Source organism: Vicia villosa, linkage group LG6 (assembly GCF_029867415.1).
Source record: "Vicia villosa cultivar HV-30 ecotype Madison, WI linkage group LG6, Vvil1.0, whole genome shotgun sequence".
Lineage (NCBI taxonomy): Eukaryota > Viridiplantae > Streptophyta > Magnoliopsida > Fabales > Fabaceae > Vicia > Vicia villosa.
In genome coordinates, this window is record NC_081185.1 from 114497800 (window position 1) to 114512561 (window position 14762).

At 29.8% G+C, this 14762-nt stretch overlaps 1 protein-coding gene across 1 annotated transcript; it reads right to left on the reverse strand.

Moving 5' to 3' along the window:
• Positions 1-1836: 1836 nt before the first annotated feature.
• On the reverse strand, positions 1837-4874 carry LOC131612136 (1-aminocyclopropane-1-carboxylate synthase 2). The gene is made up of 4 exons (XM_058883953.1): positions 4613-4874; positions 4359-4490; positions 3982-4142; positions 1837-3034 (listed from the first exon to the last, which is right to left on the reverse strand). Exons 1-4 carry the CDS (start codon positions 4778-4780, stop codon positions 2053-2055), a joined length of 1443 nt encoding a protein of 480 aa, XP_058739936.1. The 5' UTR covers positions 4781-4874; the 3' UTR covers positions 1837-2052.
• Positions 4875-14762: the final 9888 nt, after the last annotated feature.

Consider the following 14762-nt stretch of genomic DNA (forward strand, 5'->3'; position numbering starts at 1 on the left):
ACGATTGAGACGGAGGTGGTTTTGAATTGTCACTTTGTGTTAGTTTGACCTTCTTAAGAGCACCTTTTGTTTTTACCGGTTGAGACAATGGTTTCAAACCAATGATTTTTTGGATAAGCAATTTTCCTCAGTTTCTCTTTGATTTAAAGTTTCATATTGTCACCGATTTTAAAAATATCTCTTGTATCACTTTCCATTCGACTAAGATAGATATATTCGATTTAACGTCCTTCATCACGCAGTCATCATCATCAAACCTTAGCCTTTTCTAGTGAGTGCAAACCTCATCCATTCATATCGGACTATCAAGTTTCACTTTTTTTAAAATTAGACAAGCAAATGGGAGCCCATACGTTTTCCTTAGTGTACGACCATATTTTGTGCTATCGGAATCTACATTCTCAACTCGTTTTGTTTTGTGAAAAATAAAATTCAATCCGACTCGAAATATATTGTCAATCAACTGAGAATATAGCTTGTTGTCTTTGAATTGTACTTTCAACATATTTCAACAAATCTGGATATTTTTCACACACCTTTTGGAATTGTATAACAACATCTGCATAAAATTCTTTTGTAGAAGCATTAACTATCAGAGTCCATGCACCCATTATTCTTTCCACTATGACACTTGCTATGACCATTATTCTATCTTCTCCCTTAATTTATTTCGTCTCAACTACGGGTTTAACTCTACTTCTAACATTATTTGTGATGTGATACCTACAAAGCAATGCAAGTAGGAAAGACCTTTACAACATAATTTATCAATGTGGTATCGAGATCGGTGAGAATGAATTTAGGCATGTCTTCTTTGTCCTTCAACATTGTCATTGCGTTTCAAAGTACACTTGCTTATTGTCACAAATGTAGTTCTTCTATCAGAACTATTGTCGGGCCTTTGAATTACAACACCAAACTCAAATTTAGATGTCTTCTTGCGTATCCATTGAAATATATGATCACGAAACTCAAATTCTTATCTGGTTGTACATTGTTTTCAAACATCTACCTCTTTCACAAAGACACTTTTGGCATTTGTAAACACAACAAGTTTTGAGAAATAATCCGGGTGCACCATAACTAATGCAAACAAAAAACATAAAATATTAAAAAAAAATATAAACATGAGACATTTCAAAAATGTATTTATGTAGGAATTCATCTAGGTTCCGAAGATGCATTTTCAGAAAAAGCAGAACTTTGTCAGCACGATAAGATTAATTTAAGCAATGAAGAATGAAATCAATGACCTTTACCTTGAATTCCATATTATTTTTCTCCTTATGAAATAATGAAACACAAGACTAAAAGATGTTAAAAGATACATTTATAAAATCTGAGAAGTATTTTTGAATTTTCTTAAAGTGCTATTCCCCGTCATGAGTGAGATTAGCAATTCTCTTGCCTATTCTGGTATGCTAGGGCCTTCTTATTTGGGTTTATATTCCTTTTTCTTTTTTAGCCCATAAAGAAGTTTGTTTCTGTTTTATCTATTGAAATATCGGTTCATACTATATTTTACTTCTTATCTAGAGTCAAGTCTTCCCACTATTTTTATAAAAATATTCTCGTCTGTATAGTTTAAACGAACAAATTTTTTATATTTTTATATTTTTAAACTATCGTTTTATTAGGCATAAATTAGTAATTGTATCTTTATATAAATTTAAAAATTTAATTATACGTTATAATTTTTAATAAATATGAAATTTGATTGTTTTTACTTACAATTAAATTCAGAGTGAGTTTACTTAATACGAAATTTTATTTTCAAATGTAAACATAGTTATGAAATCACAAAGTATATATATATTGTTGAAACCATTTCAGTTAAATAAATACAATAAAGTTAACCGTCCATATATATAGGACAACAACATACAAATTGAAAATCATAAATAAAAGAAAGAAAATAAATCATAGCTAGAAAAACTGGAAATCCAATTCATCTAGCTATCTATCATACATTATACTTATATAGTTAACTAATCAACACTTAAATTAAAATAATCTATAGCTTATATAAGTGATTTCTCAAATAAGTTCCAATTAAGTTGCTCGAACAAGTGGTGAATGAGGAATTGGCGAATGAGGAGACATAACATTCTCTTCAAACATTCTTGATGAAAAACTAAGTCTTAGATTACTCTTCCAACGTTTCATTTCAACTTTTTTCACCCCTTTCTCTCTTCCATTAACAAATGCTCTGATTCTCATTAATGCAATCTCGACCGTTTCTTCATCCATGTTAGCAAAACAAACTCGGTACCAACCCGGCTCGGAGCATTCAAAAGCCGAACCCGGCGAAACATTGAGCTTCACCTCATTGATAATCAAACGCCATAGATTCATTTCGCCTTCGAATGTTTTCTCTTTTAACAAACTCCTCAAATTCATCCAAAAGAATAGTCCCGCGTTACTTGGTAAGCAAGTAATGTTAACCTTCTCTAGTCCCTTTGTGAAAAACTCGCGCCGCTCCCTTAACCTTCTTGAACTCTCCGCTAAAAATTTGTCCATAAATTTGTTATCGGATAGCATCGCGGCAAGAAAATGTTGTGTCTGCGACGAGACTAATCCGAAACTTGACATTTTTCGACCGCAGCTCACAACTTCGTCGTTGTAGGAATAAACCAAACCGACTCTAAAACCCGGTAGCCCCATGTCTTTTGATAAACTATAGATAATATGAATGAGATCTTTTTTGATGTCCTCCATTTCTTGGATAACTTCGGAGACACTTACGAATTTCGGAGTGTCAAAAACGGTGCCCGAATAGATTTCGTCACACACTAAATGAAGGTTGTTTTCATTGATGAAACTCACTATGCTCTTTAGTGTTTCTTTTTCAATTGTAGTTCCCAAAGGGTTTGATGGATTTGTTATGATCAACCCTTTCACTTTGATGTTCTCTTCTTGTGCCTTTCTATGAGCTTCTTCAAGTGCTTCCCTTGTTATCATGAAATTGTTAGAACTATGACATTGGACCGGAATTAGTTGCAAACCGGTTCTCCAACACAAGTCGCGAACAAATCTGTTATAACACATGTCCAAAAAAAAAATTATTAGTCAAATTAAAAATAAAATGTTTTCATCATATGTCTAACGCGATGATCAAAGATAAGACGCTTATACGAAATTTAGACCATTGTTGACTTAGAAACGATTTTGACCAATTGAGTTAATTAGGTCAAAAATCTAAAACAAATTAAGTAGTATTAGTAAACTTTGCCACTTCTTAATCAAGTCATTAAATATGAAGCAAATTCAAATCCTATGTGGTCCTTTATTATGGTCAAACAAAGATTTAAAGTTGACTATAGATTTTTCAAGGTCTAATTCAGAAACATAAAATATGATAATTTTCACTAACAAAAGATAATTATATTGTGAATGTGAAATTTTAGTCCAAATAAAAAGTGTGGATCTTATGTGGTTTAATGTATAGCACATTCCATGAAATTTCTTTTAACAAAAAAAGTTTGGATATTCTCTGTGAATAAGATCTCTGACCATGCAAAATTTCCAAGTTGTGTTATATTTGGCTGCGTTATGTTCTAATAATTCTATAAGTTGAATAAAAGGTCAATGACAAGCATCAACTTTAACTTAAGATTTTTTGAATTAAACTTTGACAGCAAACTTGATTGTTGACTAATGAGAAAGTAGCAGCCTGAGAGCAAGAGGTAATAAATAAAAAAACATTTTATATTCCTTTAACTTTTTTACTAGGAAGTAAATTATTATTTATTTGAAAAATAATTAAAATAAAAAATAAAATAATGAAGTGTTTGTTTTTCAATGATATTTTTCTCTTTATTTAAAGCTAAGCTAGTGCACTTTCTAAATTTCCCTTTAAATGAAAACAAGATAGTTATTGCAATTTGGTATCTATAAATTTTGTCCGCTTTTAAGGTATATAGATAGAAAGCATACACTGAATGTATATAATGAAAAATGAAAAAAAGAAAGGTTACATACGCTGGATAATAAGGGCTAGGAACCAAAAAAGCATCACCAGGATCAGCCAAACAGAACATTATTAACTCATTTGCACCAGTTGCTCCTCCACTCATCAATAAACGGTCAGGATCAAATCTCACCCTTCCACCTCTCACTTTTGACATCATATTTGCCACAGCCTACATATATTTAATCAAATAAAATAAAAAAAAAATTAATTTTCCATACAACATTATGTTCGTTCGTAATGATACAATTTTTTTTTTTATAGATTACGAAAAAAAATTGGCTTATATATACGCAGAATAATCAATAAATCTAGTTTATATATGATTGAGATGAATTAAAAAGTAAATTTTGTGACCGGAGCGCAAATGAAGGAAAATATTGCTTACATTTCTGAATTCTGGCAATCCATGATAGTCTTGAAAGTTTGCTATATGTTTAAATTCATTCACTCCTTCTGGAGTACAAATTGAAGCTTTTGGATTATTCTTAATCCATTCTTCAATCAAATCAAAACAGAGCTGGAAAAATTCAATAAATATATATATATATATATATATATATATATATATATATATGGTTAGCATAACCATATTAATCAAAATAATTATATATAGTTAAACATGCAAGTGTATAATTATACCTGATTTTCCGCAAGGCCCATTTGGATAACACCTTGAGGATTTTTTGTGAGGTGAAATGGGTTTGAATCATAAGCTTTCCATCCATCAAAGTAAGGAGAGTCTTCACCATGTTTGTTGTTGGTAGCAATCTTGGATAGAAGCTGGTGGCTATTGTTTTCCAAACCCATTTCTTGTATAGTTTTTGTGTGTGTTGTTGTATGAATGTAGTGTTTGGAATTTGGAAGAGAATGAATGTGTTGTTATAAGGTTGGTTACTCAAAGTTGAGAATGAATGTGTTTGGAATTTGGGAGAGAATGTGTGGGAATTTATAAGAAGAACAAGTGTGTGCGTCAGTGCGTGTGAGTGATTATGAATTAATTAATTAAAAATAAATAAATAATGAAATAATGGTCAAAGCTTATTTAGTGCATGCTTGCGTGTGCACTTATGATACCTCATGTAATGTAGTGTGTATAGTACAAATCAAACAACCAAAAAAAATTAAATTTAAATTTAAATTGATTACCTAGATTCGGATGTTTATATTTTAGGAATTAATTATTTATTACAACAAAACTAATTTAAAGTATGGTGTTGTACTATAGATTCATGTTGCTGAGTCAAAAATAAAATCCATGTTGTGGACCACACGGGATTTGCTTCACTTAACAAAGATATCATATAACTATCTCTATAAATAGAGGAAATTGTGCAAGTGAAATATAGATTTTTTTAAAGAGTATTTTTTTTTTTTGTAATATCATTATAAAATATTTATAATTAATATATTTTAAAATTTAAAAAAGAATTTACAAGAATTTTTAATAAGATTTTTCTTCTTTTTACATTGTTTCGTTTAAAAGTTAGAGATAAGTGATGAAATAGAAATCAGATGTGACAAATTAGTTATGTAACTATTAGTGCAGCGGAGAGGGAGATTAAATTACCTATTAGGTTATCACACCAACGCACAAGTCAATGAATGAATGAGAAGTAATTTTTGAGTAGGAATAGATTGAATAACTAAAATGGCGTGAAATGACCTTTATAAAGTGTGGGTGGTATTAAAACCTTCCGCGTGTGATTCAACACCTTTGTGCAGGTTGTCTTTCGATCAGATTCAACAATGAAAGATGTGATGGAAGGTGTGATTGTGTATCCTGGGGGGGGGGCAATGGTCCATCTGTTTCGTGCGCTTTCTTCTTCAACACTCGTTGTTAGACCTTCTTTGTGGGCTTTATAGGAGGCATGTAACAATTATCACCCAAGCCTTGTATCTATATTAGAAAAAATATAAGGGTTTTGTCAAGTTCGTCTTTAGTCCAACCTCAGGTAGAAAGAAATGGAAGGGCCTTGATGGGACATTGATGTGTAGAATTTTGAATACGCTTACAAATTAGTTGAGAGGGTGCAATCAATTGTGTAAGAGGTGAAGGAGAAAAATGAAGTTACAATGTCTGCTCCGTCGGTGTTATCCACAACTAACTCTGCTCTTACAGAGGTAAACCACAAATTGGAATCTTCTCGCAAGACAGTGAAGGATCAGGAGATACGTCTTGAAAACCATGATTTGTCTAAACAATATTATGCAAAGTTAGTGGAAGACAACTTCTCTATCCTACAAGTATCTTTTGAAAAACCATATTTTTTTAGAGCAGATCCTTCTTGATCAAGAAATGGTGGATGGGAAGCCGATATTTGTTGGAGATGAGTTTCATTGGTAACCTCTTATCTCCTTTTTTATTTGAGATGTTCTTACCCGGTGTAATTTTTTTTGGATAAATGAACTTCATGATCCCTTCTTGGGGGTATATCGCTTACTTTATTTACTTATCATTGTTTTTACCCATTGCGCAGTTGTTTAGAGCTCTGAGTTCGTTTCTCCGAAAAAGACCTCGCTTTTAGAGGTCGTGTTTGATAATTTATTCGATGTCTCTAAGGAACGCGTTCGACCAAGGATTTTTCCATCTTCCATTTACCCAATCTAAGACTTGGTTGGAGGCTACGTGGGGACTCACCACATGCCTTTAAAGTGGCTAGTTGACAAGAACGGGTGAGCTCTTAATCACCAATTTGTGGTATGTTATCTTTACCAACATGACTTTTTCTTCGAGATTTTGATTGCTTTAGTCGTACGCCTATGAAATTTGCGACAACATATGTAAGTTATTCATCGCGGGGTTTTAATTACTTTTGTCGTATCTTTGTGGTATTTGCGATAACACCATTGATTTGTAGCTATCAAGTTTTTATTCGAAGTCGTCTCTTACATCTATCAAGTAAGAATTATATGCATTATACCTGCTAGAATCCTTGGTCTTTTCTTTTAAAATAATGGTCACCATTTCTCTTAAGAGCTTGACGGGGAATGCCATGTTGATTTTCATCTTCTTCTTCTTATCTTCCACCTTCCGGTCGCACTGCAAAATATTATGTATCCGTCGTACTCTGGACAAATCAGTGCATATCATGAATCACTCGTCATGAATATTGTAATACTTCAATTTAAAGGGGACCCAAGAGACCTCTATGTCTATCATGACCGTGAAAGATCAATCCAAGATATAATTGGGGCCAGATTTCCCCGTAGTCAGTCAATCACGCATTCACACATTTAGAATGTTGGTAATTTTTTGATCAAAATCGAATGGTAAATATTTAGGTTTGATATTTAAAATTATAAAACAATTTAAAATATGTATTTTACTGAAACATCAGATCATGATTGGATGGTCGATAATAACTTGAATGCTTGAATGCAGGTAGTTTGTGACTACAATAGATTTAATTTCATATAATTGTAGACAATTCTTATGAAATGCATGTTTGCATGTGCTTTTATGAGATCTTATGTTCTGTGTAGTATAATGCAAATCGAACCACCAAAAAGTTAAAATTAAACTAGATTTACATTAAATAGCAAGATTCGGGTGTTTATATTTTAGGAATGAATTATCTCCTACAACAATACCAATTTAAATTGTAGTGTTGTACTATAGATCCATGCTGTTCAGTCAAAAATAAAATCCATGTTATTCAGTCAAAAATAAAATCTACGTTGTGGACCACACGGGATTTTTTCCCTTAATTAATATATATATATATATATATATATATATATTCGAATAATTAGATTTTAAAAAATAAATAGTAAAGATTATATGTCATTTTTTTCTTTCTCCTCTATCATTTATTTTAATAACATAACATATTCTTTACCATTTATTTTAAAATATAATGGTTCAGATTCATTATCATGTTTTTACATAAAAATGTCATTCTCATATATATATATATATATATATATATATATATATATATATATATATATATATATATATATATATATATATATATATATATATATATATATATATATATATATAAAAGATCAAATGACACCAAAGTATTAAAATTTAATTTAACACAAAATCTCAACCGTTAAAATTAAAAAATTGATCAAATTAATGGTGATACTAAATAAAATATAATAAAAATATATAACTTATTTTTCTCCTAAAAATATATAATAAATCTTCATTTAAGAAAGATATTCTTCTCTCCTTCAATTTGTCTTTTTCCTTTTCTCAATACGACTCAGTTTGAAATATTTTATGAAAAAAAAATAGTAAAGTAAAAAAGTTATATAGGAGATTTTCTATGCCACAAGATACATTGAAGAAGTTGCCTAGGAAGCTACTAATGCAAATCGTTCAAAAGAAGTAAATATATAGAATAGTCATAGGTACTCCATAGCTATCAAAGAACATATATACTAGCATGTGTTAAATTAATCTTTATACTGAATAGCAATCCAAATGTTCTTCATCAACATATAGTACGATATACACCTCACAAAATGTAGATATAATCAATATGAAGAATGTGTCCCAAACACTTGGACGGTAACATAGTTACATAAATACCATTAGGAGAATGAAATAAATAACATTAGGTTCTACTTGTACATGGTAGTAGAAAAATGTAGCCTACTAATTCTGAATTTAATTAATGATAATATTTATTTATATATATGAATTAGTGTAAATAAGTTATTGATATTTATAAATTAATATTTTTAAAAAAAATTAAAATATATTAAAAATAAATATTTTATTTAATTTAATTATTTAAAGCCAATCATACTATTATTGTAAAACTGAAATATATTGAAAATAATTTTTTTTTTTTTTATAAAAAGGAAGAGAAGGTAGTTAAATTCGAGGTTGACCTATAGTTGAATTTGAGGTTGACCCAAAAAACTGTAAATGAAAAAAAAATTTCGATCTCAAATAATATATTTAAATTACAAATTTAATCATTATATTTTTAGTTAAATATTAATATTATTATATTTAATCTTTGGTAGTATAATTATTCACGTTAATTTGTTAATAATTAATTAAGTAAGAAATTAATCAATTAACTATATAAATATAATTAATAGTACTATAAAAATATTAAGCTTAAAAAAATCAATTTACTATTGTTAATTTTGAAAATTACATTTACAATTTTACTTTAGACTTATAAATTTATTAGGCCGGCAATTCCATTAACAAAAATGACAACTAACCCTTATTATTTATTTACAAGTAAAATGTTAAAATAAACTAAGTTATATATGGGGCCACATATATGCTAAAGTATTGTGTTCATAATATATTATGTTAGAATTTAGAAGGATAACACATGTACTATAAATTTCCACAATCACTTACATTTCTATATAAGCACGGTTTACAATAACCCTAGAAAACTCTAATATTTTATTACAATATCTACAAATGTGTCAATCATCTTTTATTTAAAGATTTTATTAAAAAGGTTATATAAGAGTTATACTAAACATATAACCTAGATAAAAGATTTTTAAGATTTCAAATATTATGTCTTTTCAAATAAAGGTAAGAAAAGTACTATCCATTATCCTCATTTACCCATATTTCTATCTAGTAATATGATTACATTTATAAAAAGGAGATAAGACCTAAATTTTGAGTCGGCATTTGAACTATTCTCAAATGAGAAAACATAATTATCTTGACCAAACACATCGCAATAACAAGTACTAATAAAAGGAATTTAAATTTCAAATGGTAGAAAGATAGTGATCTTTTATTATTTTTGAAAAGAGAAAGATAGTGATCTTAATTATATAACCCAAACCATGATATTAATTAGGGTTTGGTCCCCACACATTCTTCACACACTTGATTCCACATTTTAACAATGTTACTAAATTTGGTACCTTGCTTCTATGCATGTAAAGTCTTTGTTTCTCTCTTTAGCAAACGTGAAGAATGATGAAACACTTCCAATTTTGTTGGGATGTATACACCATACATGTGAGTAGTGAAGTGTGAGTAGTCGTACTTGAATCAAACTTTGTGACGAGGTTCTTACGCGGTTCATTATAGGTCATTCGATTGTTATCAATCCTTTGAATCTTGAAATCTAATGGATACATGAATTTTATTAGTTGCACCAACTTTTTGTGGTTGTATTTATAGTTTTCTAGAAGTAATATGAATAATAGAGATCCATGTTGATCGTACACAACAACGACAACAACAAAAGAAAACAATCATTTTGTGATTATATGTTTCTAATTATTTGATATAGTGGGAGATTATAAACATACATTTTTGTTTTTTAATAATTTAAATGAACTTATACTTTTTATGTATTGATTTACAATTGTTGCAATTGATCTCAAATATGTGTTATTACGACTATGAAATAATGTTTATTTTGAGTGTAAAAATTCTTATGCTTTTGAACAATTACAAGATATTATTTGTTTTGAATGTAAATTTTTTCAATGTGAGCGTCTACAAGATGTTCGCGTTAAGTGTAAACATTCTCATGATTTTGGGGTGCATAAGTAAGGTTTTAAAAAACGGTGTTCGTCACGAAAACGGCCGCTACAAAACAGTATCGTAGATGCAGATATTGATATTTTTATTATTGTTTTTTATGTTAAAGAATAAATTTTTGATAATTAAACCGCGACGACTGCGATCAATTTCACAACACCTGTACCATCGAAATCGCGAAAACATTTACACAACTGCTTTTTAAAATCATATGTATGCGTATTGTATATAAACTACACTTAATTCTCGATCAAGAATAGACCAAAAAAATGTATTAGTGAGGACAACCATGAACTTATAATATTAAATATATTTAAAAATTTAAATTATGTTCATTTTAAAATTATTGAACTGAAATGTATAAATGTGGTATATAAATTCCTCTTAAACTTGATTTTCAAACCATGTGAAATTATTTTGAAAGAGTTTGAAAGAATCATTACGAATTTATTGAAATTTTGACTAAGAGTGGTATTAAGCCATACGACGTGGACAAATCATAGCTAGCTAAACCTCTAGATATAAACTGAAAAAACAAAATTAATCAAAGAGGTTACCAAACTTAAACAATGTCTTCTTATACTAAATCGAACATATTAATTAAAGTATATCAAATACTAATTAAGGCATCCACTGGGTCCACTGTCGGTAATACGAAAGTATAATTTTGTGACACTTTTTCAACGTTTGCTTCACTATAGCTAGCTAGTTTCTTCTACTTGCTTTTCTATAAAAATATTAGTTACTTAATTTTCATTTAATAATTGATTAGTATTTTTAATGTTTGCCTTAATTGTTTGATTATATGATATAGACAGATAATTAGAGAGAAAAAGATATACTAGTACATAATAACATTTTGATTCACCATCACACAAAATCATATATATATATATATATATATATATATATATATATATATATATATATATATATATATATATATATATATATATATATATATATAAAAGGTTAACTTCAAAAAAAAAATTTATATCAAAAGGATTTTAGTTTGGTAAATTATTAGATACCCATGATAAGTAGTTGGGTATCGCTACTTTTAGTGTAAATTAATTAAAAATTTTAATTTATTTTAAAATAAAAATAATTTCAAAGATGACATGGTAATAAATAACCTTGTTTGATTGAATGAGGGTATCGGTATCCAACAAAACTAAAGGGTACTGGAGTGTTCACCTTTTAGTTTTACACTTACAGTTGATAAAAGAGTATTATAACATCCTCTTTTTAATATTTTTCTGTTACTAATTTTTTATTGAGTGAAATTTATATAGTAATAAAACTATTCTTAAAGTGAGAGTTTTACTTGCACTTATCTTCATAAAAATTGAGTATTAGAAAGAATAATAAAAACACTTGTTTTCCATATGGATCCAAAGACATTTCTTTCTAGATCCAATATATTAAGTAAATTTGAACACTGATATACTTGTTTTCCATATACTTGGCGGTATAGAAAAGGTAGTTCGTGTAAGTGAAATTTTTTAGATTTATCAGACAAGGGAAAGGTGTAAGTCGCTACGATCCTACATTTAGAGATTTAATGGAGAAGCGATATTAGTCATGATCACCAACAAGAAGATGAAGAAGTGCCTGATTATTCTAAGACTCCAATAAGAGTCTGAATTCAACGAAAGTATTAGAATTTGTGTCTGTAAAACCTTTAACAACCTATTGGTAAGGGTCAAAAAGCTCATATAATAGGAGATAAAGTTGAACGTCATTAAGAAAATTTATGACAGAGGGTTTGAGAAGGAATAAATAAGCATAAAGGGAAATGGAGAAACCAAACAAGGAAACAAAAAGAGGATTGAAGCTAATAAATATTCATGGACTAATCGAGAGGCCAAGGGAGCACTACTTTCCGATACAGAGATTACACGTCATTGAATGTATAAAGAGAGTTGATCTTGCAATAATGCATCAACACATGATTTAGAGAAAAACAAATTGAAACACAAAAACTACTCAGAGAATGTCCGAGAGTGGACAAATCTCAATATTATCATTTCCACCTGTGTAACGTCAATAACATAGAAGTATGCATATAATTAGATTATGTTGTCAAAAATTTAATAAGAAAGAAAAAGTTATCCTGATTTTCCACCCAAGACAAAATTAGATATAAGGAAAAGAGGTAAGTTCTATTACATCTTGAATAAAGTTCTTTTGATTTTTGTGCGCAAGCATTTCAAGGGTTGATGTTAGTGTTTTGACAATCTTATGACAGTGTTAGCTTTCATGATATACTTTGCGTGTTGATTTGTGTTGAAGCAGACATAGCGGCAAGCAACAAAAGATTTGGAAATATTACTTTGGGATTTATCGTGCCCACAGAGATGGTGAGAATGTCATTCAACAGTTTTTATGGTTTCGAACTCGGGTTCGAATGAACAAAAGGTAAAAAGATATAGACAGTAAAAATAAACAAATTCTTAGGAGAGAAATAACTTACCAGGCATGCAAATATACTCACTCATCACAAACTTAAACTTACCAACCAATTATACTTAACCTGCGATACTCATCTATGTCATCACGTATCTCTCACATCAGTGTCCGTCTCTGGAGCACCTACGAGATCAACTCACAACCAAGGTTATCTCTAACGCAAAGTCGCAAGAACATCCGTATTCTCGTGCTGGCGATCTCTCGCGCGCCACTCAATCACGAAAGCATTAAGGATAAATACACAAGTGATTGTTAGCTCTAAATCTATCTCAAGAGTTCAGAAACTAACAGATAATCATCCTAGATAAGGATTCAAGAAGTTTATCTCTAAAGCAACCCAAATCCAAGCATAGAGCAAAAATCTAGGACAACAATCAACACAGATTTGTAAAGCAAGTTTTATATCACGCCATGGGCGAAAAATATACATGAGCTCAAAGTAAATACATACACAAAACCTAACTATAAGAGAAAACACAAAGAAGAAGAGAAATGATTCGAAAATCTCTCGGTTTGTCAACTCCGTTTGACGATCAATCCACCTCCAATCATTCAAATGCAAGCTACATAGTTGTTTTCTAACCTAATCTAACTTAAGAATGGAAGTGATGAAGTTTGGGAGCAAAAATCCCCAAAACCCCAAAACCTAAAATGTTACAAATGAAAGAATATAAAGAAAATTTTCTGTAGGCTCGCTAAGATAGCTGAGCTGGCTAAGTGAGTTGATCTGACTAAGCGAGCTGCTGGCTAAGCGAGCTCAGAAAAATTTTCTTCTTTGTTTTGTGCCTATGGAAGCGCGCTTGAAGGTGGCTAAGCGAGCTTCTGCATAATTATCATTTTTGTGCTCAAAAACTGCGAAATCGAAGTCGTGCCTTTGACACTTTATTCCTCGAGGCTCCGATATGCATAAATACCAATAAAGCAAAGGAAAAACTATCAAACGGTACATAAAACGAATGGAAACTCAAGTATGCACATATATACACAAAAGTTGGGATTTTATTATAAAAACGGAATGAATAGAATCGATCGGTGCCACAATTATATATTCTAAATAACGACATTTTGCCACTTATCAATTAGCCATTTATTCGTTTTTCATACAATACTTGAAGGAAAGTTATAAAAGTATATTTCGGTATACCTATATTTTTGGGCCTCGGTGCAATTAAAGCCAAAATACATTTGCCAATTTATTTTCTCTTTTAGGACACAAAATACAGTGACGAAATACATGATAAGAAAAACAAAATCTTATTTTCATGATCGACTAAACTTTTTCTTCAATATATTCTTTCGTATATTCATAAAAAAACGAGGTTTTTATGTTATTCCTTTAATTTCAAATTTATATTCTCAAGTGAACAAAATATTTCTAAAAATAATTATACAAATAAAATCAACATCATATAAATTTTAATCTTATAACATTTATTTTATTTCTATATTTTTATTTAAAAAATATTAATTTAAAATATCAAATATATATAAAAAATTAAACTTTAAAAAATGACTTATAAGTCCGTAAAACAAGCGACTTAAACCTAACAGAAGATGGCTTCTCATGTAGGTGAATTCAGAGGTTTTCGGTTGGATGATCATAATCACTTTGAGATTCTCCAATTTGCCGATGACACGATCTTGATTGGAGAGGACTCTTGGAACAATCTTTGGACCTTTAAAGCCATCCTTAGAGGTTTCGAGCTTGTGTCCGGTTTAAGGGTGAACTTGAATAAGAGTAGGCTTTTTGGTGTTAATCTCCTTCCGGAATTTGTTCAAGCTGGAGCTTCTTTTCTAAATTGTGTGATTGGTTCGTCG

What these genes read in the sequence shown, in the direction of transcription:
- LOC131612136 (XM_058883953.1), bottom strand. Translation starts at nt 4,780, where the DNA reads ATGGGTTTGGAAAACAATAGCCACCAGCTTCTATCCAAGATTGCTACC. An exon ending in TGGGCCTTGCGGAAAATCAG is followed by an intron (nt 4,491 to 4,612) that starts GTATAATTATAC and finishes GAATTTTTCCAG; the next exon opens with CTCTGTTTTGATTTGATTGA. An exon ending in CCTAGCCCTTATTATCCAGC is followed by an intron (nt 3,035 to 3,981) that starts GTATGTAACCTT and finishes GTGTTATAACAG; the next exon opens with ATTTGTTCGCGACTTGTGTT.